The following is a 21,760-nucleotide window of genomic DNA, read 5'->3' on the forward strand; positions in this document are numbered from 1 at the left end:
GCCACTGAGGTGCCCCTGTTCTTTTTAAATGCAACCTTTGGAATTGATGCAGTATTTGCATATAAAAACTATTTTCAGGTTTTTGATAAGAAAATTTCTATCAGTTTGTCTGTGAGGCGTATTTTCCTTGTATGGCAAATCTTGGATTCACCAGGACTAGCTCTCCAGAGGTTAATTAATAGTGCCTCTAAGTGGTTCCTCTTCCCTAATGTCTTTCCTTCATTAGTTACCCCCTTAAAAAAATTTAAGTATGCATTTATGTTTTAAATTTACAAAGCTAGAGAATCTGTATAATGTGTATTTTTTTTTAAGTTTATTTATTTTGAGAAACAGTGCGAGTGGGGGAGAGGGGCAGAGAGAAACCATACCCAGCAGTTTCCCTGCTGCCAGTGCAGAGCCCGATGCAGGGCTCAAACCCACGAAGCTGTGAGATCATGGCCTGAGCTGAAACGAAGATTCAGATGCTTAATCGACTGAGCCACCCAGTCACCTTCAGTGTAATCTGTATCTTAAAGACAGGGTCATAGAGACCTAAGCATGATTATAGCCATTTTGTATACTTCTGCCCTGTGTTCTTACGTATTTTTGCATGTATTTCCAGGGAAAGCAGGATCATGGTTTTTTTCTTTTTTTTTTTTTAATTTTTTTTTTTCCCAGCGTTTATTTATTTTTGGGACAGAGAGAGACAGAGCATGAGTGGGGGAGGGGCAGAGAGAGAGGGAGACACAGAATCGGAAGCAGGCTCCAGGCTCTGAGCCATCAGCCCAGAGCCTGACGCGGGGCTCGAACTCACGGAGCGCGAGATCGTGACCTGGCTGAAGTCGGACGCTTAACCGACTGCGCCACCCAGGCGCCCCAGGATCATGGTTTTTTGATTTAGAACCTGCCATGGGTGCTTTGGTGTTAGTTTTTTGTGAAATTTCACTTTAGGTGGCAGTAAACATTTTCAGAAGGATGTGTCACACTGATTTATTGCTGACAAGTTTATGGGTCAGCTCAGCACTGCTGAGATCTACTACTTTCATCCTTCCGCCTAAGCCAAGATGTCTTATGGCATGGCACTCTCACTTCTGCTCTCATTACATAAGCCAAAACTAGTCTCATGGCTGAGCCTGATGTCAAGAGTGAAGAAACATATTCCACCTAAAACAGAATGAACTGCAAAGTCACATGAGAAACGGCATGGATGTGGGGAATAGTGAAGAAGTAAGGCCAATTATACAGTTGATTACATATAGAATGTTAAAAACATGCATATGTAGAGCAGAGGGTATGAAGTCCCTACCTAGCTAAACGGTTACAAGCACATGGTCAATCTTTCTTCACATATATTTACTTAGTGCCTCACAGAGTTACATACATATTCTCTATTTTGTATGTTAAGATTGATCAGTTGATTCAGGTATTGCCAACATAACCATTTATTATCAAGTTTCTCATGAATCTTTCACCTAATGATTTTAATAACCAATGCCTAGTTTAGTGCTTGTCATAGATCTGCTGTAAAGAACCAGTTTTTAAATTTTCAGCCCACTGATGCTAATGCAATAAATTTATAGACATGAAATTTAAAAATCTAAGACATAATACATAAAGACCCCCAATTTTTATTGTAGACTCAGCAGGAATAAAATTATTTTGTCAACTTGTTATTTAAGTATATGAATGTTTATGTAGAACTTACGTACCTTTTGTTAACGTACCTTTGGTCACAATTTCAGATCAGAACTGGTCCCTGGGTGAACCACAATAGCTTAGATCCTTTAGGATTGTAAAATGGTGATACTCTAATTCTGCTATAAAGAACTGTCTCTCATGAACTACATGGTTACTTGGTAGAGTTCCTACTGGAAAAGCAGAATGCATGCTTGATTCCTTCCCATTACTTTGACCAAATTTATTAATAGTTTTTTCAAGTTTTATTATTTGCAATAAAGTGTAGTTCAGGCACATATTAGAGTAGAAAGGGCTACATATAGAAGGGAGATTGTGTTTATGAAGTAGAGTAGAAGCATCTTGAAAAATGGACCATGTGCTAAACACCTGTGAAATTGTGATATCTCAAACTTCGCATTTTTTTCCTTAAAAAGTGTATTGATTCTTTCTAAGCTAAAATTCTTTTTTTTTTTTAAATGTTTATTTATTTTTGAGAGCGAGAGAGTGACAGAGCATGAGTAGGGGAGGGACAGAGAGAGAGAGAGACGGAGACACAGAACCTGAAGCAGACTCCAGTTAGAGCTGTCAGCACAGAACCCGACACTGGGCTTGAACTAACGAACCGGGAGATCATGACCTGAGCCAAACAAAGTCAGACACTTAATTGATTGAGCCATCCAGGCGCCTCCCTAAGCTAAAATTCTCAAAGGTATTTTAGGAGTAATAATTATGTGGGAGACAAAATTGAATCTCTTCATGAACTCAGTATGAAGAGATAGCTTTTTGATTATCTTTCATCTGTAAATAAAAAGTGTTATCCTAAGGTCATCAGAAAAGTGAAGTTTGGGGATAAATCTGTATTATTTCTTATTTTTTTTGTGTTTACTTTTGAGAGAGTATGAGTGGGGGAGGGGCAGAGAGCAAGTGAGACACAGAATTTGAAGCAGGCCCCAGGCCCTGAGCTATCCTCACAGAGCCTAGAACGGCGAGATCATGACCTAGGCCAAAGTTGGATTCTTAACCAGCTAAACCACCCAGGTGTCACTGTATTATTTCTATTTCTTTGTCTTTGCAAAGAACCTTTGGTGCTTGTTTATGTGAGTAGGTCCACATATGCTCACACCTGAAATCACTTTCAAAAGAGGTACTTTTTGTTAGAATAATTGATCTGAGTCACAATAAGAATGCAGAATCAGTAGAGAAAACTAAGGGATAATATAAAGAAAACAATGTATGAGGAGGGTGAGCAGAGATAAACACAATTCAGAACTTTTCCTTTCAATATTTTAATAGTATGAGAACAGTTGTTACTGAATGTTGTCTGTGTATGTGTATACACTGCTAACTTTAGAATGAGGTTGATTTGAGCTGATTCACAATGGCTTAGATTTACCTAGAGATAACCTTGTTTGTTTCTTAGTTGGTTAATGTTCGCCATTGAATGGAAAAACTGTAATAAAACTTTAAAGGATTTAAAAATCATGAGGTAAATAATAATACACTCTGATTTTCACCAACAGTGCAAGTTTTATTTAATTTAGAACTGGTTATGTAAGTATAGTTTATCCATCAGGTAACCTTGCCATAGATTTCTGAAAAGACCTCTTTTAGGATAATTGAAATCCAAGAGGAAAATAATTAATAATTTCAAAGAGTTTAAACACTGGTATTAGAAATTATAATGTTGGACTAAATTTTTATTTCCCTGCAAGTTAGATGAGACAGAGCATATAGACTTGTGGTTTTATTTTCTTACTCAGTGTTCATATGTATAAATTAAATCCATTAGATCTGTATTTAGCTCATCTGAGAAGATGAACTTCCTCAACCACTCCTGTGGTTAAGGTTTATATATGGGAGTCTGATAGTGTTTAAGTGGATGCTGGAAGTAGTATTAGAGTCCAAGCTAACCTGCTTTTTATTTTTTAATTCATTGATTTTAGGTCGTTCATTCAGACTGTGTTCATTATGTTTAGCAGTCGTGCCCTTGAACTTGAAAGGAGTTGTTGGCACCATAAATACAGGTTAGAAGAGGATTTGCAATGATTTTGAAGGATCCAGAGACATAGTTGGTTATTCAAAAGAAGATGAAGTTCGGATCAGAAGTACAAATTGATTCAGTAAAGGAGAAAAAAATAAAAATATGGAGATGGTGGTGGCTTGGTCCTATCTAACATGTAGAAATAAAGTAGGAGTGATGAATATACCTAGTAAGTGCTTGAAATTTCATTAGGGAAAAGAATTTTCTCAATGTATGAAATCATTAGCAAACTAAGAGTAGTAAAATGCTAACACAAAAAGTTTATGTCACTAGGGCCTTGTATTTTCCAGACCTGTTGAACACTGAAAACTTAAAAAACGTAGTAATTTATTGAGGGAATTCCAATAGAAGCTTATAGGTTACATAGATTAAAGGAGATAGAGAAAAATGAACTCCAGTGAACTGAGTGATCGTAATTTTTGTTCACAATGTTAATGCCTACACATGTGAAATTCTAAGATAAATAGAACAAAGTCAGTAATCATAACTTAAACAACATGAAGCAATTGAAGATGGGTAAGCATTGCATGTACAACTAAATGTATATGCAGTATTGTATATTATTGTATTGGGATGTCTCAGGACTTGTAGATTTTTCTCAGGTATAAAGCCATTTCCTGAGGGCATTTTATACATTTGTTACTTAAAATGAACTGCATAACTATCACTTGTATTCAGTAATGGCACCTAGAACTTTTTATATATGTCATTAGAGATTTATTTAGAGAGGCTTTTTTGAGAATCATAATAGCACTTACACACAGATAAAAATATATGTATATGAAATAAATTACTTTTAGTATTGCTAAACTTTCTTCGTGTTCAGTCTGACTCTTCTAAGAAATTACTTTTTGACTTGAGTTGTCCAGGAATTGTTTTTCCGCACATCTTCCATGACATCAAGAATTTTGATAATTCACCATTTCTTGAGAGTGCTCAGTTACTTCTGGGATTTTTTTCAAGGCCATTGACAACTCATTCTGCAAGTTTTCATGCTAGTACTTCCTTGATCTTATCAGAAGATGTCAATGGAAGTTTTTCAGGTAATGACCAGGACTCAGTCCTTATTCAAATGGTCTTTAAATGTTTTGCTGACTGAAATGTTAAGGGGTTGAGCTTGTCCAAAGATACTACGAGGAGTAATAAGCCACTGCACTTTCCAGGGGTCTTACTCAAGTGTTTGTAGAAAACATAGAAAAATGATGTACTTGGTGAATTACATAAAGCTCCAGACTGTCTATCCTAGATGAATTTCAGCCAAGCTCAGCTGTATTTCTTTTGCTGAATCCTTGGGGCATCTTTCTGCTCTGAAGGAAATTTTCTAAGAGACTCCAGGGAATCTCTTTCCCTTAAGGGATTTTATGTCAAGTTGTACGTAACTATGACCATGGCAGTGACAGCTGTGTCATTGAGCTAATGTAAAACTTAAGATATTGTGTGATTTTTGAGCTGTCTGGCTTCTTTCATTTGGCATGTCTGAGATTGATTTATCCATGTTGGGATTTTTCGGCCAGAGAAGACATGGTATAGCACTCTGTGGGACCATAGAGAGTTTAAACAGCAGTTTAGGCTTAAAGAGTAGGTCATGGCCTTCCTTGTAGGGCTTGGAAGGTATTTTGGACTTAATTGAACTTTATTCTAAGGGAAAGTCACTATAGGATATTAAGCAGGGGAAGGAGGACTTAAATCACAGTTTTTTTTCGTTTTAAGCACGCAGGCTTGTTAATCACCTGATCAAAGTCAGTGTCACCAGTAATGAAACAAAATGACATTGTGTCCTTGCCACCGTGTTCTGTCAAGAAGAGGCATGATTACATCACCAGTGTAAGATTGTTGCCAGAAAAATGTTTATCTGGAATCTAATCATAAGGCAACAAGTAGATCCTGCTTGAGGCGTGTTCTGCAAAAAGCTGGTCTGAACTTTTAAAAAATGTCACTGTCCTAAAAGATCATAAAAAGATGAATAAATCTAGATTAAAGGAGACAGTGACATGACAATGTGAGTTCAAAGTGTGTGGCTTTAGATGGGGTTCTGGGATTAAAAAAAAAAAGCTATACAGGACATTATTTGGTGACATTTGGGGAAATTTGTGTGTAGATACTATCAGTGTTAAATTTCTTGGGTGTGATAATATATTGTAGTTAGGTAGGAGAATGTCCCTGTTTGTAGGAAGTACATTCTGAAAAGGTTTTTTGGGGAGAAAAATGTCTATAATTGTTTTCTAGTAGTTCAGGGAAAGAAGTATATATAGATAGGAATAATGCAAATGTGGCAAATGTTACTAATTGTTGAATTTAGGTGGACAGTGCTGTTTCACTGTGCCATAGTTTTGGTTTGTTTGTTTTTTTCTTAAGTTTATCTTACTCCCAGTATGGGGCTTGAACTCATGACTCCAAGATCAAGAGTTGCATGCTCCTTTGAGCTGGCCAGGCACCCTTGTGCCATATTTTCATCCTTTCTGTAGGTTTAAAGTTTTTCGGGGGGGAAAAAAAAAGGAGGGTTGAACAAGCATATGGTAAGGTTAAGAGATAGAGGGTCTCTGATTTAACCCTTTAGTTGTAGGATCAGACTTTATTCAGTGTTGTATGTGAGGTGATGGTTTCTTATGAAAAACCTTCAGTTAATTCTGTTGACATTTCTTTAAAAAAAAATTTTTTTTTTTACATTTATTTATTTTTGATAGAGACAGAGCACAAGTGGGGGAGGGGCAGAGAGAGAAGGAGACACAGAATCCGAAGCAGGCTCCAGGCTCCGAGCTGTCAGCGCAGAGCCCGACGTGGGGCTCAAACTCACAAACCGTGAGATCATGACCTGAGCCAAAGTCGGACACTTAACTGACTGAGCCACCCAAGTGCCCCTGTTGACATTTCTAAAGTACCTAAGGTGTTGGATAATTTTATGAAGATGTACACTTTTTCCAGAGTATAGGTGTAGTGAGATTAAAAAAGTAAATACGTTCAAACTTCCAGTAGCCTTTTGGTAATGAAAGGATTATTCTGGATAGTTGAATATCCCAGATGACTAAAATGTGTGTGTGTGTGGGGGGGAGGGGTTGTTCAAAATATCTTTAACCCTAAAACTTTTATTTTGGCAACTGAAGGCTTCTAAAATGTCTTTTCTTTTCTTTTTTTTTTCTTTTGAGAGAGAGAGTGAGAGTGCGTGTACAAGTCAGGGAGGGTGAGAGAGAGAGAGAGAGAGAGAGAGAGAGAGAGAGAGAGAGAGAGAGAATCTGAAGCAGACTCCAGGCTCCAAGCTGTCAGCATAGAGCCCAATGTGGGGCTCAAACTCAAGAACTGTGAGGTCATGACCTCAGCTGAGGTTGGATGCTTAACTGACTGAGCCACCCAGGTGCCCCCTAAAATGTCTTTTTTGAAGGACAACTACCTGAATAACTTTAGTACTGATGAAATCCAGTTTCCAAAATCATTTATGTGGTATAATACTACCTTTCTCAGATACCAGTGGAACATTATTTCATTCATGAAAGCAATCTTTCTAAAGTAATAAAGCTTACTTCCTTTAAGTACCAAAATAATAAAAAATAAAATGAAGGTAGTCTTCCAAAAATACGATGCATATTTAAAAAAACATTTTTTTCTTTTAATGTTTATTTATTTTTGAGACAGAGAGAGAGGGAGACACAGAATCTGAAACAGGCTCCAGGCTCCGAGCTGTCAGCACAGAGCCCGACACGGGGCTGAAACTCACAGACTGCGAGATCATGACCTAAGCCTGAGTCGGAAGCTTAACCGACTGAGCCACCCAGGCACCCCAAAATACAATGCATATTTACCCACTTTCCTTCTGTAGTGCTGATTGTTTTGGGGTCTGAAAAGGCCTACATTTACATCCTGCTTTTGCCATTGTTTCCCTGCGCAAGTGACATAGTATCTGAGTCTCATTCTTCCATCTGTAAAATAGAAACACATACCATTATGAATAAGAAAACATGTAAAGCACATGAAATACTAGGTGTGAAGTAAATGCTAGTTCCCTTTTATTAAAAAAAATCTTTTTATTGTAAAATAAAACATGGGCACAGAAAACTACACACAACAAATGTATAGTTGGATGAATTATAAATCGTGTGTTTTTTTATTCAAAATATTGAAAGTTTTTTTCTTTAAAGTCCTATAATTTTGTTAAGCATATGTGTTGGTACAGAGCGGATTAACATGGCTCCTGTGCAAGGATGACATAAAAATATATGAAGTGTTCCATATTTTTCCACTTGCAATGATGTGGACGGAGCTAGAGAGTATTATGCTAACCAAAATAATCAGGAAAGACAAATACTGTATGTTTTCACTCATATATGGAATTTAAGGAATAAAACGACCAAAGAGGAAAAAAAAAGGCAAACCGAGAGACAGACTCTTTTTTTTTTTCAACGTTTATTTATTTTTGGGACAGAGAGAGACAGAGCATGAACGGGGGAGGGGCAGAGAGAGATGGAGACACAGAATCGGAAACAGGCTCCAGGCTCTGAGGAGCCCGACGCGGGGCTCAAACTCACGGACCGCGAGATCGTGACCTGGCTGAAGTCGGACGCTTAACCGACTGCGCCACCCAGGCGCCCCAAGACAGACTCTTAACTACAGAGAACAAACAGATGGTTACCAGTGGGGAGGTAGGCGGGGGGATGGGTGAAATAGGTGATAGGGATTAAGGAGTGCACTTATGATAATAAGCACTGTGTATTGTATGGAAGTGTTGAATCACTATAGCGTACACCTGAAGCGAATGTTACATGGTACGTTAACTGGAATTTAAATTAAAAAAGTATGTATTGAGATTGGTCATTCTGGTTTCAAAGTCTAATTTTGAGTCGTGTTCTTTTATGCCTTGTATAATTTTCTTAATATTTTTTAGTTCATTTAGGGGTGCCTGGGTAACTCAGTCAGTTAAGCTTCCAACTTTGGCTCAGGTCATGATCTCATGGTTTGTGAGTTCGAGCCGGGCATCTGCCTTTCTGCTGTCAGGCGGAGCCTGCCTCAGATCATCTGTCTGTCTGTCTCTCTCTTTCTGCCCCTCCCCCACTGTCTTCTTTCTTTCTCTCTCAAAAGTTAACAAACATTTTTTAAAAATTAAAATGGTACTTTCCAGTTTTGATCTGTTTCTCTTTTCAGCTTGCTCTTGTAGGGATGTTGTTTTATTCCTTACTCTCTTTTTTACTTTTAGTAATTTTGTATGGGATTTGACTTGTGTAATTTCTTTTTCTCTTTTATATGAATTTAATTTTCCTGAGTTTTTAGATGGAATCTTAGTTCATAAAACTTTCGTAACTTTAGGGGCGCCTGGGTGGCTCAGTCGGTTAAGCATCCGACTTCAGCTCAGGTCATGATCTCACTGTCCGCGAGTTCCAGCCCCGCGTCGGGCTCTGGGCTGATGGCTCAGAGCCTGGAGCCTGCTTCCGATTCTGTGTCTTCCTCTCTCTCTGCCCCTCCCCCGTTCATGCTCTGTCTCTCTCTCTCTCTCTCAAAAATAAATAAACGTTAAAAAAAAATTAAAAAACTTTTGTAACTTTATAGGGCTCTTTCTTCTGTTAAAATTATGGCAGATTGTTTTCTCAGGATTCCTTGCTCTGATCCTCCCCCCCCCTCCCCCCCCACCACTGTAGTTTGGCCCTTCTATTTTCCTTCCTCCTTGTCCTTGTCCTGCTTAATTTTGATTCTGCTCCCAGCAGTTGCTCCTCATTTGTGAGCCTTGTCCTACAAGGGAGCCCTGGCCCATTAGTTTATAAGGTTCATGGGTATTAAATTCCTTCCACCCGTTTAAGCCTTACCTTGGGTCTCCTACTACCCATGCACTATTGGATGGAGTTCTCACACCTCCCAGTGCAGCTGCTGTTCTTGAATTGGCCTGTGCTTTCTAATATCTGTTGATTGTTTTTGGAATTGTCCTATTCTCAAGTTCTTCACTGAAGCTAGGTTGTTTCCCACATAAATGTTTAACACCAGAGTTTATGACTATTGTAGTTTGTTCCCACAAGCTTGTATTTTGGGATTCTTGGGAGAATATCTTGTCATTTACTGTTTCATTTTGCTATCTAGTTGTTCAGTGATACGTGGGAATTCAGGAAGATACAAAAATGATACCATCTCTACCTTATGAGAATCTCTAGATTCTTTTGTCTTATTGTTAAATTAGGGTACTGATAGGTTTGTTTTTTCCCTTAGTATTATTGATGTTTTAAAAAATGTCATCATGATAAGATAACATGATAGACATCAGGTGAGTTGAGAGGGGTGTTAACCTTTCAGGCTTTTGTATTTACTTAATAGATTTTACAAATAGGTATAATAAAGTTCTCTGTTGTGTAGTGTTGAATTTCATTTGTCTCTACTATTGATGTGACTGACAACTTCTTTTCTCATTAGGGTCCTTTTTCTAATCTGTTAAGTTTGGAAGTTTAATTATCAAACTTTACAGCTCTGTGTGAAGTAGTAGTAAATAGAGTCAAGGTTTTAAGGGAAAGGAACTTTTGCTTTCGTTACTGGTGATCTTTTTGCTTTTCCCTGAGTTGTTGAAGATTTGTGCTGGATATAGGCACATTGATAGCCGAGGTAGAAATGAGGCAAGGATTCAGTATTTCCTCAGTGACCTCTGATGTCATGTGATTAAACATTTTCAAAAGTTGATGAGGAAACAGTGTACATTTTTCTTTTAAATTAGTTGATTTAAAGAAGTACAGCTAGTCCTCACTGTATAATAGTAAAACGACCATAAAAATGGTTGTGCAAACTAAATCATGCAAAGCAATTTTAATCAATGGGAAGATTACAGTGGTTTTATGACCTTTAAAATCTTTTGTCAAAACATTAATTTTACGTTAATTATAGAAGTATAGAGAAATAAAATACTGAAACTGCCCTTTAAAATAACTTAAAGCATTAGACACAGTGAGACTTATGTTTTCTTTGTAAAATACTGATTAAGAGTAGTTTAAATACTGCTTCTCTTTGCATCTTTTCTGTGCCTTGATGGCTTTTGACATTTTATCCTTTACACTTTGAAATGTCATGAAGTATCTCCAAGAGTTTCTTTAATGTGAAGTATTTTCCTTGGGTCACTTTCTCTGGTACATTGGCATCCTTTTCAACATAGTCACTTTCCTCATTGGTGGTGGTAAGTTTACCTTCACCAAGTTCTTCTGGCTGCACATCTAACCAAGAGGCACACAAACCACAGCAGTGTCAACAGTGTCATGGCCAGCAATTTCTTCCACAGCTTCATTTACACTGGATTCATATTTCACTTCTAGTGTCACTTTTCATTTCTTTGCTGCACTTTCTTTTTTTTTTTTAAACGTTTATTTATTTATTTTGAGGGGGGAGGAAGGGCAGAGAGAGAAGGAGAGAAGAAAGAGAGAATCCAAAGCAGGCTCTGCACTGCCAGCGTGGAGCCTGATGCAGGGCTTGAACCCATGAACTGTGAGGTCATGATCTGAGCTGAAACCAAAAATCGGACGCTTACCTGACTGGGGCCACCCAGGTGCCCCTGCTGCACTTTCATCTTTATTGGTCGGTTCCCTCTTTGGATTTTCCATAGGAGTAAAATGTTATGTGGATTTATCACTGGGCAACAAGGAGGTAACACAGCTGTACTCTAGCTTTTTTGTTTTGCACTGACCAGTTGCCAATAAACTTTGAAAGAAAGGACGTATCAGTCACTCGTCATAATGTTTGTTATTTATGTGAAAATTTGTGGATTGAAGAGCTGGTAACGAAGTTTGTACTTTGTGTAATTACAGTTAATATATGGTAACTGAAATTTGAGCCATGTTGTGGCTCAGACTGGTGTTAGTTAACTGAACTTTGATACAAACAGTGGTGACTGAAATTTGTGCGTGTCAGAATCATGCAAAGCGAGAACTCTGCCTGCAGTGTAAAAAAACAGGTTAGTACTTAGATTTGGTAAAAAATTATGACCGTGATAAAGGGACTGAAATCTGAGAAATTTACACAATAATCAAGCGGTCATTCAAAAACACTTTCTATTCTTGACAAAATTAGGTAGAGAGGGGGAGAGAGGATCTGAAGTGGACTCTGTGCTGACAGCATGTGTTCCACTGCGGGGCTCAAACTCACAAACTGTGAGATCATGACCTCAGCCGAAGTTGGATGCTGAGCCAACTGAACCACCCAGGCGCCCCAATTGAGATTAAGGAATTTTAGACAAATAATTAAAAACAATTTTTTTAAATGTTTGTTTATATTTGAGAGAGGGAGGAGAGAGAGAGAGAGGGAAAGAGAGCATGAGCGTGTGCAAGCATGAATGGGGAGGGGCAGAGAGAGGCAGACTCACAGGACCTGAAGCGGGCTCTGTGCTGACGCAGTCAGCCCTTTTGGGGCTTGAACCCACAAACGGTGAGATCATGACCTGAGCTGAAGTCCAGCGCTCAACCGACTGAGCCACCCAAGCACCCCATTAAGACAAATGCCTTAAAGAATAGTGTGTATGCACCTGTGTGTATATAGTCTTAAGGGCAAAGATCTAAAAGGAAAAAGTTTTAGCATTTCTTTCACTCTGGTATATTCTATAAACTTCTTCTTTCTGTGATCTGATTTTTCTACATTGTTCAGTATTCGTATGATTAAAATATTCATCGTTTTGATCTGAATAATCCTTTCTGGCCTGTGGTTTGGTCCTTCTCGCAAATCCTTTGTAGATGGCTGTGATTGTTGCTTTTTTCATTACTGCAGCAGAAGTGTTTGTGAAGTTGTGAGGTCTGCATTTATTTTTTCACATAAATGGAGAGGGAAGAGGGATGGAAAGGATTACAGAAGTGTCTGAAGGACTGGCTTATGCTTTTTTATGTGCACATTTTACAACTGGAGGGGGAAAAACTCAGAAATGTTTATTATAAACCTTTAAAACGTACTGAAGAGTTACAAGGAAAGAAAAATTTTATTATTTTTAAAGTTTATTTTTAAGAGAGCATGCAGGGGAGGGGCAGAGAGAGAGGAAGAGAGAGAGAACCCCAAGCAGGCTGTGTACTTTGAGCAGGGTGTGTTGCGGGGCTCGATCTCATGAACCATGAGATCATGAGCTGAGTTGAAATCAGAAGTTGGACCCTTAACCGACTCAGCCACCCAGGCACCACAGGAAAGAAAAATTTTAAATCACTTGTAGCTCATTATTCAGATACAACCTCTGTTAATATTTTTTGTATAAATCTGTCTATATTATGTCCATACGTCCTTTTTCATACATGCACATACATTCTTTTACATGGTACAATGTTTTAAAATGGGATTATATATGCTTCCTACAAGTGGGTTTCCAGAGTACAAACACTTTTTAAAGTTTTTTCTTATGTTAATATACAAAAACAGAATAGAGAGTAGACTAAAATGAACACTGTGTACTTAACTTCAGTGATTTCAGCGCATAGGCAGTCTTGTTTCATCCATACCCACCTACTCCTGCGTTATTTGAAGCCAGTTCCTGGTAACTATTTCAGCATATATAGTTAAAAATTTTACATTTTGCCAAATTGCTTTCAAGAAAAGCGTTATCAACATATACTTGACGTAAGATTAAAAAATTAAAAAAAATTTTAATGTTAAGGGTTAGATGCACATATATAGCATTTCCTCGGGTAATACAAAAATACTCTGATGAAGTGAGTTTAAGCATGCTGAACTCTGGCTGCAAACTTTCAGTTCCTCATCAGAAAATCCTTCATAGGAATGCTGTGACTGTTAGATAGGATGACCATATAATTATTTATTGTTCAAGCTAGGATGCTTTTGAGATTCAAAGGGGGCATTCTTAATAATAATGCCAGTGTAACAGGCATAAACCAGGACTGTATTTTGGCACAACTGTTGTAGGCCCACCCTATTAGATAATACACTTAATACTTTTATGCATAAAGTGATTGTATCAGGTAGTCAATAAATGGTAGCTTTTATTAAAGTGTTTATGTATGCCCATGTATGGATATGTATAAAGATCTTCCATTTAAAATTTTTTTTTTTTTTTTTGTTTTTTAACAATTTCAACGTTTATTCATTTTTGGGACAGAGAGAGACAGAGCATGAATGGGGGAGGGGCAGAGAGAGAGGGAGACACAGAATCGGAAACAGGCTCCAGGCTCTGAGCCATCAGCCCAGAGCCCGACGTGGGGCTCGAACTCCCGGACCGCGAGATCGTGACCTGGCTGAAGTCGGATGCCTAACCGACTGCGCCACCCAGGCGCCCCTAAAATTTTTTTAATGTTATATGAGAGAGAGAAAGAGTGTGTGTGTGTGTGTGTGTGTGTGTGTGAGTGCGGGGGAGAGGCAAAAGTGCAGGAGACAGAATCTGAAGCAGGCTCCAGGCTCTGAGCTGTCAGCGCAGAGCCCAATGTGGAGCTTGATTGAACTCAAGAACCGTGAGATGACCTGAGCCAAAGTTGGACATTTAACCGACTGAGCCACTCAGGCGACCTGAAAAATCTTCCCTTTGAAAGAAGTGCTTTGAATTGGCAACTCAAAGTCCTAAGTTTTTTGTTTCTGTGTGTTTTTGGAGCTCATAGTGACCACTATTTTTTAAAATAGCTCTACTTTTCATAATTAAGCAGACATTTGTCTTAATATTTGCAGCTGGAGAATGCTGGAGGAGACCTTAAGGATGGCTGCCACCACTATGAAGGAGCTGTTGTCATTCTGGATGCTGGTGCCCAGTATGGGAAAGTCATAGACCGAAGAGTACGAGAACTGTTCGTGCAGTCGGAAATCTTCCCCTTGGAAACACCAGCATTTGCTATAAAAGAGCAAGGATTCCGGTAGACTTTTTACTTATGTTTTCTAAGGAGATTGAGCTTAGATTGTAGGAGATTTTTATTAATTTGCTTGGACAGTGAATTTTTTAAATGACTGTAAGACATGCAGTGGTTTTACAAGAAATTTTCCATGGTTCTGATTTAAAAAAAAGGAAATTTTATTTTTTGAAAAACCATATTCGTAGTTTATTTTATTTTTACTTATTTTTAATGTTTATTTTTGAGAGAGAGAGAGACAGTGCATAGGTAGGGGAGGGACAGACAGAAGGGGACAGAGGATCTGAAGCTGGCTGTGTGTTGACAGCAGAGAGCCTGATATGGGGCTCAGACTCACACACCATGAGATCATGACCTGATACAAAGTTGGATGCTTTACCGACTAAGCCACCTAGACACCCCAATTTGTTTTTTTGTTTGTTTGTTTTTCAATTAAAAAGATTGACTTAATTTTAATTGCACCATTACAAGAACCTTTCATTTGAATATTTTATATTTTATAGGATTTTGGGGTCATACTTGAATTTGGCTAATATGGTCATTCTTTCATTCATCCCAGAGCATTTGATCAAAGGAATGTATACAGTGGCTAGAATACCTAAATGAGAAGAATTCTGTGTCCAGTGAGTCTCTTTTGCTTCCTATCCCAAGAGACTAAGTTTCTAAAATATGAAGATTTCTCAAGTCTAATATAAGGTCTAATTCAACAGCTTACATGCTCATAACTAGTCAAAATGACAGCCAACTTCTATATAGTCTCTTCCTTTAACAATTTCTGGTTAATGCTATGCCTTTTCTCACGTAATTAATGTTTTTTCTTTACTAAGAGTGTTGCCAGAAGCAAGCAACTGCCATTTGTAACCTTGATAGGCTCTTAAACATTAATGCTATGTTTCCTCCAAATACAAGATGTTTAATTTTTCTTAAGAACATAATTTTTTTCCATTAGAGAAATGTTCAACTTTTAAAGACTTCATAGACATGTTTATCCTGTGAGTGTTGTTTCTGAAATAGAGTGAATTGGACATCAGAAAAGACAGGTTTAAATTTAACTGTGTACTAGTCTTAGAATACAGTTAAAAACAGTTCTGTCTTTTAAACTGTAGAATTTTTAGAGTAAGAAGAGACCCTTGAGTTTATCTAATGCAATTGTCTCTGTTCGCCAGTGAGAACCAGTTTTAGGGAATCAAAAAATGGTGCGAGAATTCTGAATTCCTTCTGTCATATCTAAGCTCCTTCATTCCCCTCACCCAAACAAACAAACACTCTCCAGCAAACTAACCTAGGCTGAATATTTAAGAATAGGGTAGTCAAATACTTGGCAATAGAATGCTAAGTGTTTTTCCTGCCCTCTCCCCACCATCATAAACAATTGCTAGGTCTTGCTTGTGTCTAGAGGTTCTTTCTGTATAGGAGTATAGGAACTATAGCACTGTGGCTTTGATTACTATAATCCTTTCTTCTGAGAGATCTATTTGATCACCCTTTTTGTAAAATATTAGTATTATGACAGGAAAGACCTCTTAACCTTGTTTTTGGAAATTTGACCTGCTTGTTACATAAAATTGGTATCTGGAATGCCTTATGGCTTACTGGGTTTTGTAATTGCAAGTTAGTTTCAAAATAATTGCAGAATAGAAATAGAAGACTCAGAATGAGTGATTAGCTCTTCTTGAGAGTTACTGAGATAAGAATTTTCATAATTGGCTTAAGTACTCCTTGAGTTTCATCCTTGACTAAGTCCATTACCTTTTCTTTTTAATAGTATTAAGAATCTTACAGTCCTGGGGCACCTGGGTGGCTCCGTCAGTTAAGTGGCCAACTTTGGCTCATGAGTTTGAGCCCTGTGCTGGGCTCTGTGCTGACAGCTCAGAGCCTGGAGCCTGATTCGGATCCTGTGTCTCCCTGTCTCTCTGCCCCTCTCCCACTAACACACTGTCTCGCTTTCTTTCAAAAATAAATAAACATGAAAAAAAATTAAAATTAAAAAAAAAAAAGAATCTTACAGTCCTGAGTTGTTTAGCAGATTATTGAAGGATGCTGGGCAGTCCCATGGTGGTTATGTTTTATAAAACTAAGTATAACATATTGCAGTTTTAGAGGTCTTGATTACTAAGTATATTTTATAGAATTCTAGCTTATGCATTAAAAAAATTTTTAACGCTTAGTTTTGAAAGAGAGAGAGAGAATACAAGTAGGGAGGGGCAGAGAACAAGGGAGACACAGAATCTGAAGCAGACTCCAGGCTCTGAGCTGTCTGCATAGAGCCCAGTGCAGGACTCTGTGAGTTCATGACCAAACCGAAGTCGGACCGAACCAGGAGTTCATGACCTTAGCCGAAGACGGGTGCTTAACCGACTGAGTCACCCAAGTGCTCCTTTAGCAACTTATTATACAATTAAATCTTTACTGGAGGTGCAGGTCTCTCTCTGATTCTGGTTATTTGTAGCCATGTGAGAGTGAAGGTCAGGTGCTGCCAGATTCCCCCTCCCCTTCCTAAAGAAAACCCAGAAATACAGATTTTTATGTAAAATTTTCAATATTAAAATGTTCTAAATTTTTGGAGTGAATTCTGAAGGCCAAATTGGATCTGTCAGTGGCCAGGTGAGAAGCATAGGCCTCAGTTTGCAGCCTTTTTCATAATAACAGTTCGACTCCCAAGTTAACCTATAGAATGCTCTGTAAATTGTAATATAGTGAAGTTATCATATTGACCTGAGAGAATGCCATGTGGGCAAAAGTCATATGTTAGTTCCTTTTCTTGGGTCTTTGGTAAAACTGTTGGGAATGTTGGACAAGTTTTCAGCCAACATAGGTTATTATTCATATTCTGTCATCCTTTGATGTATCTTGCTTTGAGTCATCTAGGGTCTTTCTGTGATGTGCTTTACTCCTTGGGTCCCAGAAGATCTGTATTTTCTCTTTCTCCCTCTAGCATTTTCATTTACTTCCTTCATGAATGAAGAAGACAAAACAAATTCATGCTAAATTTTCACAGATACAAATATTAGTATTTATGTATTTGAAGTTCGTACGTATTAACAAGTGAATGTTGAAATGATAGATTTTAACACATTGCAGTAGAGTAAAAATGATTAAGCTGTGTAGGAGGCTGGATTTGCTATAATATACTGAAAACATAATATAATCCCTGAATCTGTATTGAGTCTCCCTCAGTGCTTCAAAGGAGAGAAAATATAGACTTTGTGTAACAGGGGGCGCCTGGGTGGCTCAGTTGGTTGAGCGTCTGACTTGATTTTGGCTCGGGTCATGATCCCAGGGTTGTGGGATCGAGCCTGTCATCAGGCTCTGCACTGAGCGTGGAGCCTACTTGAGATTCTCATTCTCCCTCTGCCTCTCTCGTCCGCTCATGCACTTTCTCCCTCTCTCTCTCTCAAAAAAAAAAAAAAAAAAAGAAAAGAAAAGAAAAGAAAAAAATCAGCTGTTAGAGATTCTTCACTGACTCTCTTCCTTAAATCTACAGTGCTATTATCATCTCTGGAGGCCCTAATTCTGTGTATGCAGAAGATGCTCCCTGGTTTGATCCAGCAATATTCACGATTGGCAAGCCTGTTCTTGGAATTTGCTATGGCATGCAGGTACATCAGTGAATTTGCCTTAAGAATTGACTTAATTTTATCCTGTTTGTGACTCCTACTGTATTAGTATTTTCTGTCTTTAGAGCATGTAGGATATTTAGTTGTATGAGCTAATTTGTGCATATTACGAGGGTTTACAAATTGCTACAGTAGCATGGCAGAATTGACCTGAGTGGAAATCTCTTTTCAGAAAAAAACAGCTATATTACTGCATATAACATAACACTATCCATTAAAAAATAAATAAACTTAGACATTCAGATTTATGTGTTACAGAAATAGCACACAGAGCTTCTATGTATTTTTACTCAATTCCCTTACTATTGACACTTTTAACCTTTGAGAGTAAGTTGCACACATGATGTCCTGTTACTTGTATTTCCTAAGGGCTAGGGCTCTCTTCTGTGTAACCACAGTACAAATAATAAAATCCGTAAGTTAACATTGATTCACTTGTGCATCTAATCCACAGAGTGAATTTACATTGCACTGTTTGTCTCATTAATGTCCCTTATAAGTCCTGGATCCAAACCAGGACCATGTATATTTAGTTGTCATGTTTCTTATTATCAGACACCTTTACTTTGGAACCATTCCTCAGTCTTTTCCTTCTCTTTCATGACCTTGACAGATTAAAAAAAAAAAAAAGGATATTCCAGTTCTTTGTAGATGATACTTCAATTTTGGTTTATTTGCTGTTTCTGCATTGTTAGATTTAGGTTATTATTTATTTATTTTCTTTGGCAGGAGTACCATAGAAGTGACGCTGTGCTCTTCTCAGAGTATCTAACTAGGAGGCACCCGATCGATGTCTGTGTGTACCATGTCAGACAATGTTAATTTTGATTATTTTGTTAAGATTGTGTCTGCCAAGTGTCTCCAGTGTGTTATTAATATACACCTTGGAATTGTATCAAAAACAAGAATAAATAGGGACTGAGGTCTAGACATAAGCTATTCTTTTATGAGTTAGGTGTTTAGAAATCTATTTTGGCTGCTTTGGTACTTCTTTGGTTACTTTATTTTTAGGTAGTATAGGTTTATTAGACTAGTAGAATGTGATTACTAAATAAGATGATGGGAAGATAATGAACCAGAACCTGCTAAAATCTCACTTAGCAAAGAATGATTTGTTTAATACGGTCTATTTACTGACGAGGTGGGAATAGAAATAAATTAAGAGAAGTTATCCTGGGGCACCTGGGTGGCTCAGTCGGTTGTGTCCAACTTCGGCTCAGGTCATGATATCATGGTTTGTGAGTTCGAGCCCCGCGTCAGGCTCTGGGCTGACAGCTCGGAGCCTGGAGCTTGCTTTGGATTCTGTGTCTCCCTCTCTCTCTGCCCCTCCCCTGCTTGTGCTCTCTCAAAAATAAATAAATGTTAAAAAAATTTTTTTTTAAAGTTATCCCTAGTGGTTGTAAGCAACATGATTTTCTAATTGAGATAATTTTTAACAGTGTGTCTTACTTAACCATGTCATCTGAAAATTGAGTTAGCTGGGAAAATATTCCCTGAGTAATAATTATTAATTGATATGTTACAGTATTTTGACTTTTCTAGTGTCAGAAGCAAGATACTTTTTTGTTAAACTCAGAATTCTCTGCTATGATAAGAATAGCCAAATAAATATGATAACTAGATTCACTTGCTTGTGAATTGTCTTCATCTCTTCCCTTTTGCCCACCTTAAGCGGAAGGGAGGACAGGGTCGGAATACAAGTGGAATTAATCTAATTGTGAGCGTTAATCCATTGATTAACCAAATGGAATTGGTGTTAATTCAGATACTGCTTTTTACTTCCCCATGATACTCTGTTCCTCCCTAATTGATTATTGAGAACTGCCTATTAATTTTTGATTACTTGTATGCGTAGCTTAATTATTAAGACAATGTGTTCTTTGTCCCAATGACCGAGTTGTTTTAAGTTTTTGGATTGAAGATAATTTGAAATTTTAGTAAGTGGGCAAAATGACTATTTTTTTTTTAAAACAATCTGATTGAAACCTTTATGCTTTAATATGAATATTGTACAGAAGGAGGCTGTTTAAAAGGTAGAAAGTGAGCAGACCAGTATATTCTCTTTTAGCTATCTCTGGAGTATTCCGCAAAGTAAAAAAAATGTCAATCAATGTTCACAAAATAAAAAAATATAAATCAGTGTGAATATATTCTAACTTGGATATAAATTAAAAAATAAATTATTAAAAAATGTGAATGTTTCATTATCTGTATGCTTGATACAAGAGCAGAATATTAGGAATCATCGGTCTGTTAAACAGCTTTACCAGATTTCATTTCTTGCTAATTGTTGTTAAAGTTTTCCACTTTGATTTAGAGGAAATACTGATCACTACAAATATGTGACATACAGAGTCCAAAGGCTATAATAGATATTTTCTTCTCTATGCAACAAACATTTTCTAGTAAAAGGCTCTTTTTCCCGTTAATGTTCTCTGAAATGTCAAGTGGTGATTATGAATTTCACTTGGTTAATAACTTACTTTTAGATTTTCTTATGTAATATTCTAATAAATGCATTTTCTTAGAAGAGCCTGCATCTTGATTTAGTTGATATTTGGATGACTCTTTTTTTAAAATATATCTTCGCTGTAGGATGTAATGTATTTACATCATTGATTTTCCATGCTAGAGTAGTCAGTATTAATCATACAGCACGACTTAAGTGTTTTTTAGTATATTGAGAGGTATTATAACATTCTGTAAGGAAGACTCTCATAGATACCTTTTTTCAGGACCCACTTACAGTGAAATACATGTGGAAAATGTTGCCTTAATTTAAGTGCTAGTGACTGTTTCTCCCTTATGCCAGTCCCTCATATAACTGTGAGGCCTAGTTTTTCTGTTATTCATTAGGGATCTTTATTGTAGCCAGAGCCAGGCCTGCTCAGGTTAAATGTGTACAACAATCTGCCTTTATGTCCTCTGAACTTACATAGTAGGACAGTGGAATAGGCTGATCTTGGTCTTTAGACAGAAATCGTCTTTCCATAAAATACTGGTATAGATGGCACATCTAGCTAATAAGCGGTCTATAAAGGACTGACTGATATTTCTTAATGGCTATTAGTTGGGTAAGTTTAGCACCAAAGGTCTCACTCTGGGATGTACTTTTGCCCCCAACAGCATTCTGAAATTTTAGTAATTTCACTATTTTATGTACCATCTTTTCCCATTCTTGAGACTCTCTTGTCAGAGACTTTCTAATTGCTTTCTGGTAATTCTTTGCTTTAGAAGAAAAAAGTTAGTCCTGCTCGTTGCTCCATTTATCTCTATTACTCTCCACTCAGCATAAGAAATAGAATATTAGTACAACTTTTGAAACTCTCTTTATACTTTTCTCCATTCATGTTTTTTTCCTACCAGAGGCAGCACTTTTCCTGAATTTTATTATTCATTCTTTCTTTTCCTTACAGCTTTAGACATAAGCTTATATCCTTAAATAATGTTATTTAGGTTGCCCATTGATCTTTATATAAATGAAATTCTGCATGTTAATACATTTAATTGTAAGTTACTCATGTTCACTACTGAATTTTTTGTTTGAATAGCACAGATTAATTATACATTTCACTATTGGTATTGCTGGTCTTTTTCCAATTTTTTGCTATTACAGACAATACTGCCATGAATATTTTTGTACTTGTCTTTTGGCGTTCTGCATACTCTAACTTTTC

The 21,760-nt window shown here is 37.4% G+C and overlaps 1 protein-coding gene and 1 non-coding gene across 2 annotated transcripts in view; both read left to right on the top strand.

Annotated features, from left to right (window-relative positions):
• GMPS (guanine monophosphate synthase) overlaps positions 1 to 21,760 on the top strand; it is an 81,022-nt gene that overhangs the window by 10,646 nt on the left and 48,616 nt on the right. Inside the window, exons 2-3 of the mRNA XM_030329466.1 lie at positions 14,291 to 14,472; positions 17,951 to 18,065. Of these exons, the coding sequence (XP_030185326.1) occupies positions 14,291 to 14,472; positions 17,951 to 18,065 (297 nt within the window). The remainder of the gene's footprint in view (positions 1 to 14,290; positions 14,473 to 17,950; positions 18,066 to 21,760) is intronic.
• On the top strand, positions 7,824 to 7,925 carry LOC115524335. Its single transcript, XR_003972044.1, has one exon. It is a non-coding gene; the product is annotated as a U6 spliceosomal RNA (small nuclear RNA).

Source organism: Lynx canadensis, chromosome C2, assembly GCF_007474595.2.
Source record: "Lynx canadensis isolate LIC74 chromosome C2, mLynCan4.pri.v2, whole genome shotgun sequence".
Taxonomy (NCBI): domain Eukaryota; kingdom Metazoa; phylum Chordata; class Mammalia; order Carnivora; family Felidae; genus Lynx; species Lynx canadensis.